General features: G+C 32.6%; 1 protein-coding gene across 1 annotated transcript; it reads left to right on the top strand.

Annotated features, from left to right (window-relative positions):
- The first annotated feature begins 9,853 nt into the window (after nucleotides 1–9,853).
- LOC136203274 (cucumber peeling cupredoxin-like) lies at nucleotides 9,854–11,146 on the top strand. Its single transcript, XM_065994396.1, has 2 exons — nucleotides 9,854–10,050; nucleotides 10,638–11,146. Exons 1-2 carry the CDS (start codon nucleotides 9,861–9,863, stop codon nucleotides 10,934–10,936), a joined length of 489 nt encoding a protein of 162 aa, XP_065850468.1. The 5' UTR covers nucleotides 9,854–9,860; the 3' UTR covers nucleotides 10,937–11,146.
- The last annotated feature ends 8,917 nt before the right edge of the window (nucleotides 11,147–20,063 follow it).

Genomic DNA, 20,063 nt, shown 5'->3' with positions numbered 1-20,063 from the left:
TACGTTCTGCAAATGTCTCGTAACATTATTTCTATTAGCCATCTTATTGACGACGGTTTTCATATTTCAATAAAAGACAAACATTGCGATTTTTATAAAGATTTGATCTTCTATTTTTCAGGAATATCACAAAATGGGATTTATGTGTTAGATGACAAAATTTCTGTTTTCGCAATTGATACCAAAAGACATAAGCTAGATAATTCAACTTACTTGTGGCATTGTCGTTTAGGCCATATAAACAAAAGACGCATGCTTAAGCTACATCAAGATGGGCTTATAAATTCAATTGATCCTGAATCATTGGAAACGTGCGAAGCATGTTTAAAAGGCAAAATGACAAAGACACCCTTTAGCAATAAAGGTGAACGTGTATCAGACACTCTAGGACTCATTCATTCAGATGTATGCGGTCCTATGTCAGTCCAAGCAAGAGGAGGATTCAGATACTTCATTAGCTTCATAGATGACCATACACGATATGGTTATATCTACTTGATCAAGCACAAATCCGAAGCTTTTAAGAAATCCAAATGCTTCAAGAATGAAGTAGAAAATCAACTAGAAAAGAAAATAAAGACACTTCGATCCGATCGAGGTGGCGAATATCTTTCAGATGATTTTCTGAATTATCTAACTGAATGTGGGATTTGCTCACAATGGACACCTCCCTATACACTATAACACAATGGTGTATCCGAGAGGAGGAACCGTACCCTACTAGATATGGTACGATCCATGATGAGCATTGCATTACTTCCAAAGACATTCTGGGGCTATGCCTTGGAAACCGCCCTCTTCACCCTAAATCAAGTACCAACTAAATCCGCTAGTTCCACACCATATGAACTGTTCATTGGTAGGAAACCCGTATTCTCATTCATGAGAGTATGGGGTTGTTCAGCACTTGTCAAACGCATTGCGTCTGACAAACTAGATTCTAAATCTGATAAATGTTTCTTCATTGGATACCCTAAGGAAAATATGGGATATTACTTCTATCATCCAGATGATCAGAAAGTGATAGTATCCAAGCACGCAACCTTCTTAGAGAAAGAGTTTCTCGAAGAAACATAAAAGGGAAGCGTGATTGAACTTGAAGAAGTTCAAGAAGAAGAAACACCGACTGAAACAACAGAGGTGGTTGAGGTGCCCGAAGCCGTCCCATTAGATGAGACTACAGTGCCACCTATTTGTAGATCACAAAGAGTTCGTGAACTCCCAGTTAGATATGGTTTTCTAGTGGGAGACGATAATGAGGTTCTCGTGTTAGTCGACGAACCCAAAAACTACGAAGAGGCTCTTACTAGTCCAGATTCTAAAGCATGGCTTGAGGCCATGGATTCTGAAATGGATTCCATGTACACCAACCAAGTGTGGACTTTGGTTGATCCACCCGAAGGGATAAAACCCATTGGGTGCAGATGGATCTTCAAAAAAGAAGACAGACATGGATGGAAAGGTTAGCACCTACAAAACTAGGCTAGTAGCGAAAGGATATCGTCAGAAGCAAGGAATTGATTATGACGAAACTTTCTCTCCTGTGGCTATGTCCAAATCAATCAGAATCATGCTTGCCATTGCCGCTCACTACGATTATGAGATTTGGCAAATGGATGTGAAAACAGCTTTCCTAAACGGAAACCTGCTTGAGGATGTATATATGATGCAACCTGAAGGTTTCATATCAAAGGATGCAAACAAAGTTTGCAAACTTCAGAGATCCATTTATGGACTCAAGCAATCATCTAGAAGCTAGAACAAGCGTTTTGACGAAACCATAAAACAATTTGGTTTCGAACAAAACTGCAAAGAAGCTTGCATTTACAAGAAAGCAAGTGGGAGCTCTGTAGCATTTCTAATATTATATGTGGACGATATATTACTAATGGGAAATGACATAGCTCTACTACAGTCGGTAAAAGTATGGTTATCTGGTAACTTCTCAATGAAAGACCTTGGTGAAGCAGCTTATATACTTGGTATAAAGATCTACAGAGATAGATCAAGAAGACTGCTTGGTCTTTCACAGGCTACATACATCGAAAATGTGCTAAAGCGGTTTAGCATGCTTGAATCGAAACGAGGTAACTTACCCATGCTACATGGAGTAAAGTTAAACAATCATCAATGTCCTAAAACCGATGATGATAAGAAGCGCATGGCTGTAGTCCCGTACGCCAGCGCAATCGGTTCGATTATGTATGCTATGCTATGCACTAGACCTGACGTAGCGTTCGCGTTATCTATAACGAGTCGTTACCAAGGAAATCCGAGAGACGAGAACTGGATTGCCGTCAAGAACATTCTTAAGTACTTGAGAAGAACTAAAGATATGTTCCTAGTGTACGGAGAAGGGGATCTGAAAATAGAAGGATTTTCAGATGCAAGTCATCTCACAGATGAGAACGATTTTAAATCCCAATCAGGATACCTGTTTATCTTGAATGGGGGCGCGGTCAGTTGGACGAGTTCCAAGCAGGGAAGCGTAGCTTTCTCTACGACCGAGTCAGAGTATATCGCAGCTGCGGAAGCAGCAAAGGAAGCGGTTTGGATTAGAAAGTTCATTACAAAACTTGGTGTGGTGCCTGACATTGTAAATCCCATTACACTGTATTGTGATAACAATGGAGACATTGCGCAAGCAAAGGAACCACGGTCTCATAATGCATCCAAGCATTACCTTAAGCGATACCACATTATAAGAGAAATTGTGGCAAGAGGGGATGTGAGAATAGAAAGAGTACCTACAGAGGACAACGTTGCAGATCCGTTGACAAAGCCCTTAACCCAGAAAGTACATGATCGTCATCTAACTTCTACTGGGATAAGTTATAGAAACAATTGGCTTTAGTCCAAGTGGGAGTATGTTGGGGTTTAGTGTCCTATAGACAATTGTTCTAGGATACAAACTTAATGTAAATGAAGTATTCTTTATATCATTTGTTTTAATGAGATATATGTTTTATAACTATATAAAGGCAATCCCTTTTAAGCACTAAATAAAGTCTAATAAAAGGAAATCCGTAAGTTTGTTTTAAAGTGATTATAAAGTGTTCATACAAGCATGAAGTGAGACAAAACTTTATAATAAACTTAAAACCACCCCAAGTCAAGTGATATGTTTAGGATTGATATATCACTATTGAGACTTGCATGTAACAATGTCTTCTGTCCAACAGAAAGCTGATCTCACAAGCTTCATATATACAGATATCTGGACAGTTACATGGATCCGATGAAAAGTAGTTCATTAGGATTGGGGACCCGACTTGAGATAACAGGATGGGTAGATTCATCCTTGTCACATGTTCATCTCATTGGTATTAATAGGTGTAAATAATCCTCAGACTCAAAGGAATGTTAATTGGTATTCTGGATTACGGAATGTGACGCTTTGACTCTGGTGTAACACGATCCTTAACAGAGATGACTCTGGGGTGTGAACACCAGACTTTGGGTATCACAGGAAGTGATTGCGGGATCGTTATATATTGGATTGAGCATTTATCACTCCCGATAAATGGGAGATATGTCCATGGATCACTTGTGGAAGACTCGACTCTAAATCCTTGCAAGGTGATAGCTTAAAACTTGAAATACAGATTTCACTTAACCTATCTATTTTGAGTTGACTCGGCCTGTACAAGTAAAACGAACGTCTCGCTATATGTGACTTGACATTACCCATAGTCATAAGATTCAGTTCAAGGACGTAGTTGATAAAGGATCGAATTATACCGTAACTAATACTGAAAGGTCAACGACAGAATCAACCTGTCTTCTTATAGCTCTAGGGGAATGATTACGGACTTGCTAATCACATACTCTGTACATCATTCCGTTATGCAAAGATTAAATATAATTCTTTGAAAGTTAATTTTAATAGTTGCATACGGCTAGAAGCAATAAGAACCTAATGGGTCACACATAAGACTTGGAACCCAAAAGAGAGACAGATGTTAATTAATTGATGGAAGCCCAACTGAGCCTAGTAAGGCCCAGTAATAGAGGGGGTCGAAATTTATGTATATAAATACATAAATAATTAATTTGATTTTATCTATTCTAATTAGATTAGGATTATGAATTAAATTAATTAAAGGATAAATGAGTTAGGAGTTTTAATTAGATTAAATTACTCCTATTATTATCCAATAATGTTATTATTATTATCCTTTATATATTAGATATATTAATGGATAATAATTATGAATTCTATTCCGAATAGAATTCTTATTTCAATAACCTAATTCTATCTAACTAGGGATTAGATACAAGAGATTATAAATAACCCCCCTTATAGGATTTTCGAAATCCACCAAGCAAAAAACCCTACTGGAACTTTCGAAATACATAGTGCAACCGGGAGAGAGAATTTCGACACCCCTTGTTGAGGACGAAACAATCCACCGCTTCCTACCGATTCAATTGATTTCATCTTTCTTTCTTTATCATTGATCTTGTGTTGATTAATTAGAGGCAATCTACTTTGGTTGCTATTCAACGGTTGATTCTAACTTGATCTTATATTTATTTTGTTCTGTGCTCGGGAACTCGAAGTAAGAGTTGTGGGCACTTTGTTTGCAACGGTAGATAGAACATCTAAAAGGTATTTCTTCTTATCCCTCTTTATATGAAATAACGGTTAACAGATCTTATGGTTTATGGAAATAGGTTAAAAAATTTATATTTCCGCTGCTATACGTTAGCCTATTTTCCAACATAATATGGGTATCCTCATACCCCCCCCCCCCAATCATCTTCATCCCTAATAGGTTCACAAAAGATGGCATCATCCTCCTTATAGTCGTCATCATATCTCTCTACCAAATTTACATTTCTTCTCTTTTGGCACTTATTAGGATGGTGTCCCGACTCATTACATCTAGAACATTTGAAACAGGCTAGTTTTGCATATGGATGTTACCCTAGGAGGTGGTGGTGCCCCTTATAAGGCCTATATCCCCACTCAGTGCTTTACTCGCCAAATGAGCCTTTACCCCACTCGTACTAGCCACATTCTTCCTCTTGTCACTCCTTATGGAAGCTTCTCTTCCACCATATGAACTGTCACTAATGGACCTCTGATATCCATCCCTAACCCTTACACTTAATTATGACTCAGCTTTAAGATCAAGATTCTGAGTGTCTTACACCATGATAACCATTTGAGTACCAATTCGATCTTGAATGTTGTACCTCAAACCTTCAAAATACCTTGAGGTCTTTTGGCTTTCAGTTTCCGACAAGTTTTCCCTTGCCAAAAGCCTTAAGAACTCTAAGGTATATTCGTACACAATCTTGGCACCTTGAGAGCACCCACTATATGAACTATACATATATTGCTCGTAATCGGGTGATAAGAACCTCTCCCTTAACATTGCTTTTATCCAAAGCCAATATCTTATTAGATCCTTTCCTCCTCTTCTCCTTTCTTCTCTTATATGGTCCCACCAAACTGATTCCCCCACCTTTCAATATATATGCTACCAAACGGGCCTTTCGCACATCCATAATTCTCGTATACTCGAAAAACCGTTAAACTTCCGATAACCAATCAAGGAATCCCCCAATGTCCAACTTGTTGGAGTTTAGTGTCCTAAAGACAATTGTTTTAGGATATTAATATTAATGAATAAATTGTTTATTTGATCATTTGTTTAATCAGATATATAGCATTAAAATATAACTATATATAAAGGCAAGAATCTTTTATAAAGAAAGTAACCCTAAGTTTATTTAAGTAGTTATAAAGTGTTCATACAAGCATGAAGTGAGACTGTACTTTATAATAGACCAATAAACTTAAAGTAAACCCAAGTCAAGTAATATGTTAAAGGGGTTGGCATATTACTGTTGAGACTTGCATGTAACAGTGTTTTCTGTCGAGACAAAAAGCTGATCTCAGAAACTTTAGATATTCGGATATCTAGACAGTTACATGGATCCGGTGAAGGAGTTCATTAAGATTGGGACCCGACTTGAGATAACAGAATGGATTGATTTATCTATTGTGTCAACTGTTCATCTCATTGGTATTAGTAGGTATAACTAATCCTCAGACTCAAACATTCGTTAATTAGTGATTCTGGATTGTGGAGTTTGATACTTTGATTCTGTGCGAGCACGATCCAATAGGTGAGAGCCTAGGGTGTGTGAGAGCAGGATTGGGTATCACACAAAGTAATTGCGGAATAGTTAATGTCGGATTGAGCATTCGTCACTCCCGATAAGTGGAAGATATATCCAAATGGCCGCTTGTGGTGAATTGACTGAAATCCTTACAATGTGATACAGTTAAGAGTAGAAATGAACATTTCACTTAACTTATCTTTTCAGAGTGAATTCAACTTGTACAAGTAAAACCGGACACTTCGCTATATGTAACCTTAACACATTCCATGGTTATAAGGAATTGACCGACAGGATATAGTTGATGAAGAATCGTATTATGCTGTACCTAATACAGAAAGGTTAACGTCAGTTATCAACCTGACTTCTTAATTGCTCTGGGGGAATATCATAGGTTCTGCTAGTAACAGCTCGCGACGGTATTCCGTCATATATATGTTGGAATTAATCGTGATGAATAATTTCAAAGGATATATACGGCTAGTGGCAATAAAGAACCTAATGGGTCGCATATGGGACTTGGAATCGGAGGACGAAAACGTAATTAGCGGGACACAGACACATGGGCCGAAATTTATATATTAGTTAGGGATATTAATTTAGTTTAATAATTGTAATTAGATTATGATTGTAAATTAAACTAAAGAATTATCTGATAATATTAATTGGATGTTTTATGCAATTAAAACTCTAATTAATTATCTCTAACATTAATTAATTATTAATTTGATTAATAATAATTATCTAAATATAATTAGTTATTGTTTAGATAATATTAAAGTGTTTATTTAATTATCTAATTAGGAATCCTATTCAGAATAAGATTCCAATTAATTAAATTCCCAACACAACTGGGATTAGGGTTTTGGAAGTCTATAAATAGACCCCTAACCTCAGAATTTCGGCCAACACACTATACAGGAGGAGAAGGAATTGTTCCGTCGTCGTCTCGGCTAATTTACTTCATTTCTTACTCCCTCTTTGATCTCGTATCGATTTCTGTTAGAGACAATCATTGCGATTGCTATTCATTAAAGGTTGATTACTGATTAGTTTTTGTTTTGTGTTGAATCAAACGTTCGTGGTTCACGAGTTGATAATAACAAGTTGTGGCCACTTCGTTTGCAACGGTAGATAGTTCTTCAATAAAGGTATTATTTTCTATCCCTCTTTATATGAAATAACAATTAACAGATCTTGGAAAAGGGAAATAGATAAAATAGATAAAAAATTTATTATTCCGCTATGCCTAGACTTGTCTATTTTCCTACACAACTCACTTCTAAATGAAGGCAAGTCTATCTTCAATTTAAAAGCATCATCCTGATCTTAATTATCAACATACCTGCCCCTAGCATGCAAATTCTCAACATGTGGCTTTTCCCCAACAAAGTTCATATTTCTATCACCAACCACACCAACATTATCATCATTATCCATATTTCTACCAATTCTATCATGCTCAAACTCATCAAATCCATCACTATCATTGTCCTTATTATGAATTATAACATGATTAAATTAATCGTCTTACCTCAGAGCCCTAAGGCCCACTTGTGTTTGTCTTTGCGATTGGGGTTAACAACTTCCTCTTGTATCTTGTGAGGGCCTCCGGTGGTGGTTGAAGGGCGTTCCGCATCTCAAGCTTGAAATCTTCAAGAGAGGCGGCTAACTCCCTCATATTTTCATGGTGTTTTTGGTTTTGTTCCATAATAGTCTCTTTAAGCCCTCTTAAGCTAGCTTCCACGCCATGCTTACCTATGGATTCCATCATCTTTTGGGGTAGTTGAGGTTGAACTCTCGCTAAAAAGAAGTCTATCGGAAGGAAAATGATTTGACTCTGATACCAACTGATACGGATTACTAATGAACAAGTTGATTTTAATCGTAAATCAACAAAGAAATTTCTTCTCAAGCTAAACTTGAAGGAGTTAATCCCAATAGGTATGAAAACCTTGCTCCAATGGAGTTTTTGATAAAATGATTCATAAAAGTTTCCTTACAAATAATGGGGTTTAAATACCTCCCATAATTTTAAGGTGAAAAACTTAAATGCCCTAACTATGTTTTAAAAGCATAAAGGTAGGATGGGATAAAGTAGTTAAATGGCATAGAGGTTAATATGCCTAAAAGGTAAGACATCAATTAGTATAATGGCAAAATAGTAAAATAAAAGAGAGCAATAATTCTGGCAGCCTTGTCCCTTTGTCCTTCTTGCTGATTAAGTCACCTCACGCGGCATGTGAGTGTTGTGACACGCCATGTGGCTTGAGTTCTCCAGTCGCCAGGTTTGTCGAAGCCTTGATCCAATCTCCATCACACGGCGTGTGAGAATATGCACACATCGTGTGAATTAGCAAGTTAAGTTCCAGGGGTTCAGAAGCTAGCCCACACGATGTGTGCCCCTGTGACACGCCATGTGGGTTAATTTCTCAATCTCCTTCATACAGCTCTTGTCTCACACGTTGTGTGGCTGATGGCACACACCGTGTGAGCACAATTCCTTCTTGCCTTGAGTTCTCATGTAAGATGCCTGCATCACTCAGCGTTAGAATGTTTTCTCCACCCTAGGATTCTAATAGGCCTAAATCTAACAGTGAATGATAAAATACTACATGGTCATTAAAGTCAATATGATCAAAACTGTGTTTGAGGCAAAGTTTAAATAAAGGTCTAATTTACTTTTTAAGATTCATTAAATTATAAGAAGTTTGCTATCAAAGGATATAAGTCTATGAAATTTAACATGATAGAAACCATCTCAGCGTCTAGTCTAGGGACGGAATGATACTTTCACACTCTTAGAAATCTATAAATACGTAATATTTACTTTCTTTCTGTCTTCATTAACGATCCTTGTGAATCAATCAAAGCACATAAGATTTTTCAGGATTAACCTAAATAAAATTAGTATTCTAGATATAAAAGAAAAAATATAAAATATATACTTTCAGCAGATAATATTAAAAAAAAAAAAAAGACATTGTGGTGCTAAAAAACAACAAACCAAATACAGATGGAATGATTCTTATAAATGAAGTAATTTTGGTAAGTCTCCCAAAAAAATTGATATCTGACTTGTTCAAAAATTCTATCCGTATGCATAAAGTCAAGTAAATTATATTTCTATGGGGTTTTTTTTTTTTTTTTTTTGGAAAATGTATGAATTATTTTCATAGTTTGTTCAATTTGTAAAGAGAGTTATAGGTGGTTTAAAAAATTTCAAATGAAATGTCCTTTATGAAATTTGCCGTTAAAAATTTTTGTGAATCAATTATCCGGATGGTTTAGTTAATTTGCAAAATCAGACCTCGTATTTTCGATAATTTATAAAGTTAATCTTTTTATTGCTTCAAATCGCTTTCTTTTGTGGTAAATAGTTACAATAATATTTTTTGACGGAATGGCTGAATTTATATATTGCATAAATCAATCAAACTATGATTATTGTAACTTTCCTTTCGTTTTTAATATATAAGATCAATTTTCACACGGTACGTTTAGTATACGGAATTGAAGGTCGATTATACTATATTATAAGAATAGAAATAAGATAAGTAAATCTGCAAATTCAAAATAATATGTGTCAGATTTGGAAGGGGATAAGTCATAAAAGATGAAGAAAGTCAAATTGGCACAACTAAAAGGAACGTGTCTTGCCTTCCTAAATACTTATATATACAATACAAGAATCGATTATTTAGAAGAAGAAAAAGAAAGACAAAATGGATAAGCATTTGATTAGATTCATGATTCTTACCATAACATTAACATTAACATTATTGGAAGTTGGAAATGGTGCTACTACATTTACAGTTGGAGACAGTTTAGGATGGAGTCTTCCTCCAAATAATTCAATCGATTTCTATCAGAATTGGTCTGCCAACCACACTTTTCAGATTGGAGACTCTTTGTGTAATTACCTTTCTTTCTTTCCTTCTTTGGTTTTTATGGTTATTTATGAGAGTAAATTTAATCCGTATCGTACAAAACTGTAATCTTATGCCTAGTATTCATTAAATGATGCAATTTTAAGTCTCATTAGGTGAAAGTTTTTATTAACAAAAGATGTGAATTTTCTTATATGAGAGTGGGCTCAACAGTAAGGAAGGATTCTTATAGCATGCACACCTAAATTCGATTCTTATTGTCATTGTTGGAGTGTCTTAGGTGGAATAATATGTAAGTCCTCCCATAAACTCATCTACAGCCTTGAGGCTCTGGACTGGAGATGCCCCATCCTGCTAAGCTTTTTATAATAAACAAAAATGTGCAATTTCAAGTTGTATTAAGTAGCGAGAATGATGGAGATATAAAGGTGACTAAAACATGAAATTGCAGATCAAAAACACTTATCTATCGTTATGGAGATTTGAAAGTATATTATTTGGTAAAAGTTAGGTTTAATATTGTATTGTTTTATAGTAAGTGCTAAATTCGCTCTCCCCTAATCTCGGCTCATCCGGACTTGTGACTAAAAGAAATGTTTTTTTTTATTGCAGTATTCAACTGGACCGGAACGCATACAGCAACAGAAGTAGCGAATAAAGAGGAATATGAAAACTGCACGAAAATGGGAATAATATTGGCATCAAGTGGAATAAGTACTTTACTTTCTCAAAATGGAACTCGTTACTTTGTATGTTCAGTTGGGACACATTGCGAACAAGGTATGAAGGTCGCCGTCAAAGTTGGGAATGGGATTCCTCCACCGCTTTCTGCCGCTCCTTCTCTCCCTGCTGCTTCCTTCCTAGCTGCTATTCTCTACTCCATAGCCATCCTCTTCTTTACTCATGTTTAATTGATTGGGCTGTTCCTCAGCCTGGCCAAGAAGGGCGTCTGTCTGGGCCCGATGGAGGAAGGAGCCGAGATTAATATTTTTATAAAAAAATATAGAAGTTAAATTTTAAAAGATACCATGATAATAATCGCAACATATATATACAGCTTAAGGGAGAGAATGGTCCGAAAAGTAATATTTTTTATAAAAAAAATACTTATTTGTTTTTAATATTTTTTATATAATTGATTTTTTTACTTTATTTTGAACACGTACATATTTATTGCTTCACCTATAAGCTTCTAAAATTCCAGATTCCCGGATTGACCATGTTAATTGCTCCAATTATTTCTTGTGATTGGAACATATGTTGTTGATTTTTTTATTTGTTTTCTATGATGTAAAGTTATTTGATTTTATTTATGAAATTATAATAAGGCAATCCGTTTTTTAATGATCTCATTCCCTTTTCCACAATTCAAATTTCAGTAGACTATGAATGATAAGGATTGAGAGGGTTGAGAGAGAGAGAGAGATTTGGATGTTTCTATTGAAAACCAACAAAGAAAGAATTTTAACCTAAAACTATCAAGGTTCTCAAACTAAATATTTAAGGAATAGGTGAAATCCCAAGTTCACTTTTTTTAAAATATTATTGAACCTTCAAAGGTAATATTAGTTCCTACATGTTAATGTCCGGTTGGCTCATATTCCATACGTTTTTGAGTTTGTTTCCTTTTACAATAAATCATGACGTTTCTTAGGAATTAGAAGCATATATTTGGAATCCATCCATGTGATTGGAACATGTGTCTAGAAGTTATACTTTTCACATAAGGTATTTCATTGATCCATATATGAGCTCTTTATTTAGTATGATATCATATGTCCCACCGTGTTTAGAGTTTTCTATTCGAATCACTTTAGTGCTTTGTCTTAAATAACCCATATGAACAAGTATGGGCCAATTTTATTGTTTGGAGGTCCACCTCATGTCACTTGTAGACGGTTTCTCTTTCCTAGGAGTTGTCCAGCTTTAATCGTTTTGGTAGATGTAATTATTACCTATCCATCGTTTTTTGAGAATACCTAAAATATAGGTAATGATTATGAACATGTCTCTCTTTAGGATCCTCCCAGTTTGTGCTTAAAGCAAGTTCCTTTAAAGAGTGTCAAAACACATTATACTAAAATATAACATTTTATTAATTTAATCATGCACATTACTTTTGGCAACTTTTGTTAAAAGATGTTCCAATAGTAAATAACTTTAAACATTGGCACAATGGTCCCACAAATTTCAATAGTTTGTTTTGCTCTTTGTGGTCCTCTACCTCATTCTCTTTATTAGTATTTATTTTATTAATACAACCATTTCACTTGTCTTTTTTAAGTTTTGGATTTACCCTAAATTCCTCTAATCAAATTGCACGACCTCCTTAAAAATTTTATTCAGTTTCTCCTCTTTTACTACATGTACATTTATCCTTCTCATAAAATTCTATTTTAATCTTTATTATACTTTTTTGTTTTTATTTTGATCCATAGATTTATTTATTTTTACTTTTTATATCTCTTGATTAATTTTACTTTTAATCTTTATATGTATATATTTTTATTTTTTTCCTCAAATATATATATATATATATATATATATATATATATATATATATATATTTGATCAAATTTTCTTCTTAATTTTTGTTTTGGTTATTATCGTATTTATTTATACTTTTTTATTCCTGGATTAATTTCACTTTTGATCCTTATATTTATTTATTTATATTTTTTACCCTCAAAAATAATTTTGACAAATTCTTTTATTCTATCATATTATTCAATTTTAATATTTACTTTTAATTATGTTAAAATTATTATTTTTAAAAAATATAATGTTTATTCCTTTTTTATTAATTTTATTTCAGTTTTCTCTATTTCACCGTCTTTCGACTTTAATTGTTGAAGTAATTGACTTTAATTCTTATATTTACATGTAATTAATTTATTAATATAGCACATGTATGTATAAAAATTGTTGTTAAAAAAATCCACAACTCTGGTTTATTATTTTCTTTGAACCAAACAGCTACAAAAAGAATTAGATGTATATCATTTCCTTTCTGGCAGGGACAGATCCTGCAGGTGCTTGAGCAACTACAGGTCGTCGAAAACGTCAAAATTTCTACTTAAAATTGTGAACATGACTTTAATTTTTTTATGGAAAACACTAAAAAAATCAATTAACACTCATAAATCACAATAAACATACCCTTTCAATAAATCATTGGTGTGTCACTACTTTCCGGAATCGAAACAAACAAATAAAGAATTTAAGGATCATTACTTCTTTTCACAGGCTTTCACTTCCTTTCTAGCCAATGCTCTCTCATATTGAGAGTTCCTCTCTAATGTAGTCAGTAACATTCACCTGGTTAATGACTGACCAATTGAATTTGGTCGATCACCATTGGATTTAAGCTTATTAAAATTATGTGATGGAGATTGAAATCATAATAAAGCTTAGGCCCCGTTTGTTTGGGGGAAAATATTGTGTTCTGGAAAATTTTATGCGGGGAAAATATTGTGCAGGAAAATAAAATATTTTCCTGTGTTTGGCAACAATACTGGAAAATATTTTCCGGTGTTTGGCGACAACACTGGAAAATATTTTCCAACCACTAAATATAGATTTTCTATATTTTTTTATTTTCAATTGTATATTAAAACACAAAAAATATATAGAGACGTGGAAAACTGTGAAAACGTAAAAAAATAGAAAAAAAATGTAAAAAAACTCATGAAAACAAGAAAATGTAAAAAAAAACACGAAACACAAAAAACGTGAAAAGATGTGGAAAACACGAAAACGTTAAAAACACGAAAACATGCAAAAATATGGAAAACAGAAAAACGTGAAAAAACACAAAAAAATATAAAAATTTATTAAAAACACAAAAGGTGGAAAAATGTAAAAATTACGAAAAGTAAAAAAATATTAAAAACATGGAAAAAAAAGTTGAAAAACACAAAAATGTGAAAAAAATAAATATAAAAACACGAAAACATTTTTTCACATTTTCGGTATTTTTTGCATGTTTTCTCATGTTATCAACGCTATTATGTTTTTTTGCACTTTTTCTTCTTTTTTGTGTTTTCACGTTTAGCTTTTCGGTTTTCGGTTTTTTCCTTTTTCACGTTTTATTTTATTTTTTTTGCGTTTTTTATTTTTCGCATTTTGTTACTTTTCCGTGTTATTCACGTTTTTTCATGTTTTTCGTATTTTTCACGTTTTTATGTTTTTTACGTTTTCGTGTTTTGTTTGCATTTTTCGTTTTTTCATGTTTATCGTGTTTTTCACGTATTGTCAAGTTTTTGTGTTTTAACATTTTTTCCGTTTTCGTGTTTTTCATATTTTTTCACGTTTTTGTGTTTTTCATGTTTTTGTATTTTTCGTATTTTGTTACTTTTTCGTGTTCATGTTTTGTGCCTTTTCAAGTGTTTTTTTTTGCGTTTTTGTATTTTTCGCATTTCTTCACATTTTCATGTTTTTTGCGATTTTTTTTTGTCATATTTTCGTGTTTTGTAACGTTTTCATATTATTTATATTTTTTGTGTTTCATATTTTCATATTTTTTAAAGTTTTCTGAACGCGTATGTTTTGGGGAAAATGTTTTACCCTTTTGAAAAGGGTAAAACATTTTCCCTTATTTCTTTCTTGTTTTTCCATTGACTTGCAACTTATTTTCGTTTGACTTATTTTCCTGTCCAAACAAACACTGAAAAATTGGAAAAATATTTTCCTACAGAATATTTTCCTCCAAACAAACGGGGTCTTAGATTCACATTTGGTAGATCTAATGATAATTGACTAAATTCACTTGGTCAGGTCAGAGTCATTGACCAGGTAAAAACCACCCATCGTGTTAAATGTCCTCTCCTTTCTCCTCTTGGTATTTCTTTTTTATTTTCTTTTGTTTCCATCATATCAACTTTTTTTTGTTTGACCAAACCTCACCCATTCTTTGTCCTTTATTTTTCTCTCCTCCTTATTCCATCCGAAGATGAGACCCTTCTCTTTCTTTTTGTCCTTTCTCTTTACCTGCCAAAGCCATATGTCTACCTACTTTTTTATTTTTCATTTCTTTTCTTTAACTAATGCTAACCATGATTCATGCAAATCACAATACAACACAAAAATGAGTTCAATTAATATTATACTGAATACCAGTGGCTAGGGGTGAGCCTGGTTCGGTTTGGTTTTGTTCAGTTTTAAACCAAACCAAACCAAACTGGACCGAAAACCGAACTGTGTGAAAAATAAGAACCAAAACCAAATCAAAATACATTTTGGTTCAGTTTTTTCGATTCGGTTTTTGGATTTTTGGTTCGGTTCTGCTCACCCCTATCAGTGGCTATAAGTAGATATTTGGAGGCTAATTTTAGTTTGTTATTAGGAGTAATTCTTCTAAGTCCAGCCGATTAGGGTTGGACAAAAAAAAATAACCTCTAACAGCTAAAACTTTGTAGTTTAGGTTTGTTGGCTATAAATTTTAACATTTTTACATTTTTTTATTTTTAGCTATAAATTATTTATAATTTTCATAATTTAATTCAGAAATTAAGTTATTTGAATCTGAAAAGTAAAAGTAAGAAATTGTTTTTTTTATGGAAAAGAGATAATAAATTCTAAAAGAAATATAATAAAAATAAGTTCAAAAGTATTATACTAATAAAGAGTCAATTTAGAAAGATAAAGTTTAAATACATAAAGTTTTATAAAACACAAAATGAGTTTGGTGGATATTGAATTCATGATCTCTCACACGTTATAATATATTTTTTATATTTTAATCTAATTTTTTCACTACTAATAATTATTTATATTGTTATTAAATAATTTAAATGTTATTAATTTAAAAATATATATTTTTGAAAATAAATATGTATTAATAATAATGTTGCTATATTTAAATAAATTACTAGTTGGTGTGTTTTAATAAATTAGAAGTTGATAAAATAAATTACATATTGTTTTAAGGAACCGGTTTATAGAAACATTGTGCATTATTTTCATAGTTGATATTAAGAAAAACTGAAAGCAAAAAATTAAGTGGAATTTAATTTATTGGTGTAGATGTAGGTTGGTCCACTTTCTTCCTTCATTTTGGTGGACGCGCGGAGAGCTTTGTATGAAGACCACAGCTTTCTCATGGAGAGACACGTAAGGGAGGGCAATTTTTTTTATCAGTATCCAAATGTGAATACTGTCTAATTGTGGATACTTAAAACTTGGAGTGCTTTAGTGGTTAGATACCATATTTTAAGAGTTTGAAATTGCAGATCAGTCCTAAAAGTGAACCACTAGGGATGCTCTTAAAAACAAAGCTCTTAAACTAACTCAACCACTTTAAAATACTAAACTAATATGACATAAATTAAGTATAAACCAATATTTGAAGACGCTATTCAGTAAAACTAACAATACTGAACTGATTGGAAAGACTATTCATCGCTAATGGACTATTGTGGTTACCATCAAAAAGGTGTTAACGGCGATGCTTTGTGTCCTAGGAAAAGAAAATGGCTAAGGACAAACTCTACAATAATGAACTCCATACACATACAACTTAATAAAAGACTTGTTAGAGGCTATTGGATCCTCTTGGAAACATAAGGTATTTGTTCTAGTCTGACTTAAGCAATATCATATCCGAGCTTCCAGAAGCATATTTCCTTTATTATGTCGGAAGAGGAGTCCTCTCCTAATTAGGAGTTTGAAACAGCGTGCGTGCATAGATAGCATCTCTATTGAGGAATGCCGACCTTTTCGGTATCTTTTCTCCTAATTAAATGAGGAGTCTCCACTCCCAGGAGTTCAACTCTCTTCATAAGGTCTCTGTCTAATGATCCAGTCGGAGCTTGTTCAAGGAGGATATGCGATCATGTACATTTAATCCTATTTGTATTCAGAACTCTATCCTCGTAAGTACATCCCGTATCCATTAGCAATATCAACCGGATCTATAATAGCAAAATTTCGTGTTACGGCTCAGTTTAACAATGAAAATACCAACCAAAATTAAGTAAATCATGTTATAATAACTTTACATGGTGGTATAGGTCAAAAGGTGAATCCTCTTCTTGCATTTTTTGTTTTAATCCTTTTTTCCCTTTAAACGAGTACATGATGGGTTTGTGAAATGGAAGGCCCCCATTTTGTTGTGATTAGGAGGATGAGTGTATCCTATCGTGGCTTTATAGATGTTTCCGAAAAGGTGTGGTGGACATGGCCCATCATCCAGCCGTATACAGGCCCACCAGTTTCTTATTCTTCTAATTATTCTCATCATCCTTCTTTATGCCATTCCATAAACAATTAGGACACAATACCAACCAATGCAGACCTTGCCATCACCATTTGCAACAAAAACAAAATGACAATGCTGCTATTCTCTTATTCATTTTGTGTTCAATTTTTAGTGGGAAATGGTATTAATTTAGTCTTACGAGAGGGTAATCTTAATTGGTAAAAATGAGTTTTTTTCATTAAAAGAAGATGTGAGTCTTATTGGATCGATAGAATGTTAAATGTCAAAGGATTGTCCAAATATGAAATTACATATGAAAAAAAATTGTTTATCAATTGGGATTAAAATTGCACGAACTATTAAATTTGTGTTTATAGTTTATATAGTTCTTATTAATGATGAGTAAGTGAGAAAAAAAAAACGTTAGATGAAATCCGAGAATAATTTAAAGAGTTTAAAAATCGCTTGAAAGCTTTTAAGAACATTTAAAGATTTTAATTTTTTTTCAAAAAAAAATTATTTTTAACTGTTTTAACCAGTTTTAAACTTTTTTATTATAGTTTTTTTTTTTTTTCATTTGAAGCTTTTTATTATCTCTTGTATTTTTCCATATATTAGTGGTCTAGTTTCTCTCTCTATTGATGTTATCATGTTTTTCTAACATAAGAGTTTTATCTATTATTAGATATCATTGAACGATTATGAGGTGATTCCTTATGAAGATTGAATGGGGTAAGATCAAATACTTACTATTTTTCTCATTAAAATGACAACTTTATGCTTAAACATTTATATACTTTAAAACTTTTATATAGGAATACATTTGGAACCGGACTATTTATATAACAATTTGGAAGTTATTACTAAATAGAGCTTGGTCATAGAGGTTATTACTAAGTTGGGACCAAGTTTTTTTATAAAAAAAAATAGAGGTTACTCTCATATAAAGTATTCCTATATAGAGGCTTTACTGCATTAATTTTTGGTTTGCTTAGCAAGAAAAGACTGCACTAAGTAATTAAAGGACATAAACAGGTATAATCGTGGCCGTTGATCCTGGATGGGTGTGATGAATGGTGTGGATGAAGTGGATAAAAATAGTGTGTTGAGGTGCAGCTTAGTTGTGTTGTGCTGCTTCTGGAATCTGCTAAATGGCAAAATGGCAAAATGCCCCTGACATGTGAACAGGGTTGTCTGTTTGATGTAAATAAGACTCAAAGTCCTTATCTTTTGCTTTGTACTTGTTACTTTAACCAAAGAAAAGCCAGAGAAGACTTCCTCCAAACAAGACCTTTCATTTCTTCTTCTTCCATAAACCTTTGTTTTGTCTCAAAAAAAACTTTGAATTCAATTGTGGATAGAATTTGTTTCCAAAAACAGTTTTAAATACTATCTATTATTGTTCTATCACCATTTATAATATTGAAATACAGATTCAATGTCCTCTAATATACTTCAAAATTATAATATTTTAATTAATTATGTCGAATTGTACTATTTTTTCTATAAATGAAACAATTAACTTTTTTTCTTAAAAAGAATATTTTTTAAAATTTTAAAATATTTTCTACATTTTGTATGTAGGCCAATTTATATATATATATATATATATATATATATATTGCCCTGGTTGAGATTAAATTTGTATTGAATGTTGTTATTTGTTGTTCATTTCTTCTTTTAATGATTATTTCAATCTAATCAATTGAGTAGAAAGTTTAATCCATATAATTAGCTTTTCTTTTTTTTTATTGAAATCAGTATCAATGTAATTGGTCTTTTTGTCCATTTCTGATTCTGTTGCTTTGGACCAACTCTTTTAGCTAACTTTGGCTTTTTGACTCTATTTGCGTATTACTAAAAGAACAGAAGAAAAAACAAAACAAAATAACTTTAACTTTGATTGTTCGGCTTGACCGAACCACATACAAATATATTTGTCCCAACCCCATAGATATTCATACTGCATAGGCTTCAAATTGTAAAAATCACTAGGCATATGCTAATCATGAAAATATAGTGATTTGTAATTTTTTATTTTTTATTATAAATATATTTATTATATTATTTAAAAACAATAATATAAAATAATTTAATATAGAAAAATATGTTATATCTTTAAAAATATATTAAGAACAATATTTCAACAATAACATCACCAAAACAACTGAAATAAATAAAAAACAATAATATATATATAAATAATATAATTCGGCAAAAATATGAAACAATGACTTTAAAATCTTAAATCATATCATAGAAACAAGTAGAGAACGGAATTAACAAAAATCTCTAAAAATAATAAGCACAATTAACCAACAACCATGTCACAATGTAAAGTAATAATAAAGCAAAAAAAAAAAAAATCAAAAAAGGTTTTTTATTCTGATCGCTGCCCTATCGGCTCCACAGTGGCCTTCAGGTGGTTAAAAACGGCTAGGGGGTCAAAAACGCACATAGCGCTTAGATGGGGAAAAAAATCAAAACAAATTTTCGATTTAAACATCTAAACAGTCCAAACGGCCTTTTTCTTAAACATTGCTTGGGGTGGATAACAAGTCTAGTTTTTAAAATAATAATAGAGTTACACTATAGTTTAAGATGAGATATGGACATTGCAAAATCTTTTCTTTTGTGCTTGCCCCACCCCCCAACTCTGCCATACTGTCACTCCTAACATGCTGCCTCAAAACATCCATCATTTTCCCAACTCTGTATTCCCAACTCACATATCACCATCAATATGTCGAAACAAAATCAATTGATACATTGGTTTTTTTATTTATTTTTTTATGAATTTAATAAACCGGATCAAGTTCGATTCACATCCCTATTAAAGG

This window comes from Euphorbia lathyris, chromosome 8 (genome assembly GCF_963576675.1).
Source record: "Euphorbia lathyris chromosome 8, ddEupLath1.1, whole genome shotgun sequence".
NCBI classification, from domain to species: Eukaryota; Viridiplantae; Streptophyta; class Magnoliopsida; order Malpighiales; family Euphorbiaceae; genus Euphorbia; species Euphorbia lathyris.
Note: the sequence above shows the minus strand (reverse complement) of the source record. Positions and strands in the feature narration are given on the sequence as shown.

Bases quoted from the DNA above. Each gene is read 5' to 3' on its own strand.
- LOC136203274 (XM_065994396.1), top strand. From the start codon at position 9,861: ATGGATAAGCATTTGATTAGATTCATGATTCTTACCATAACATTAACA. The intron at 10,051-10,637 runs GTAATTACCTTT...TTTTTATTGCAG, and splicing joins TCAGATTGGAGACTCTTTGT to TATTCAACTGGACCGGAACG.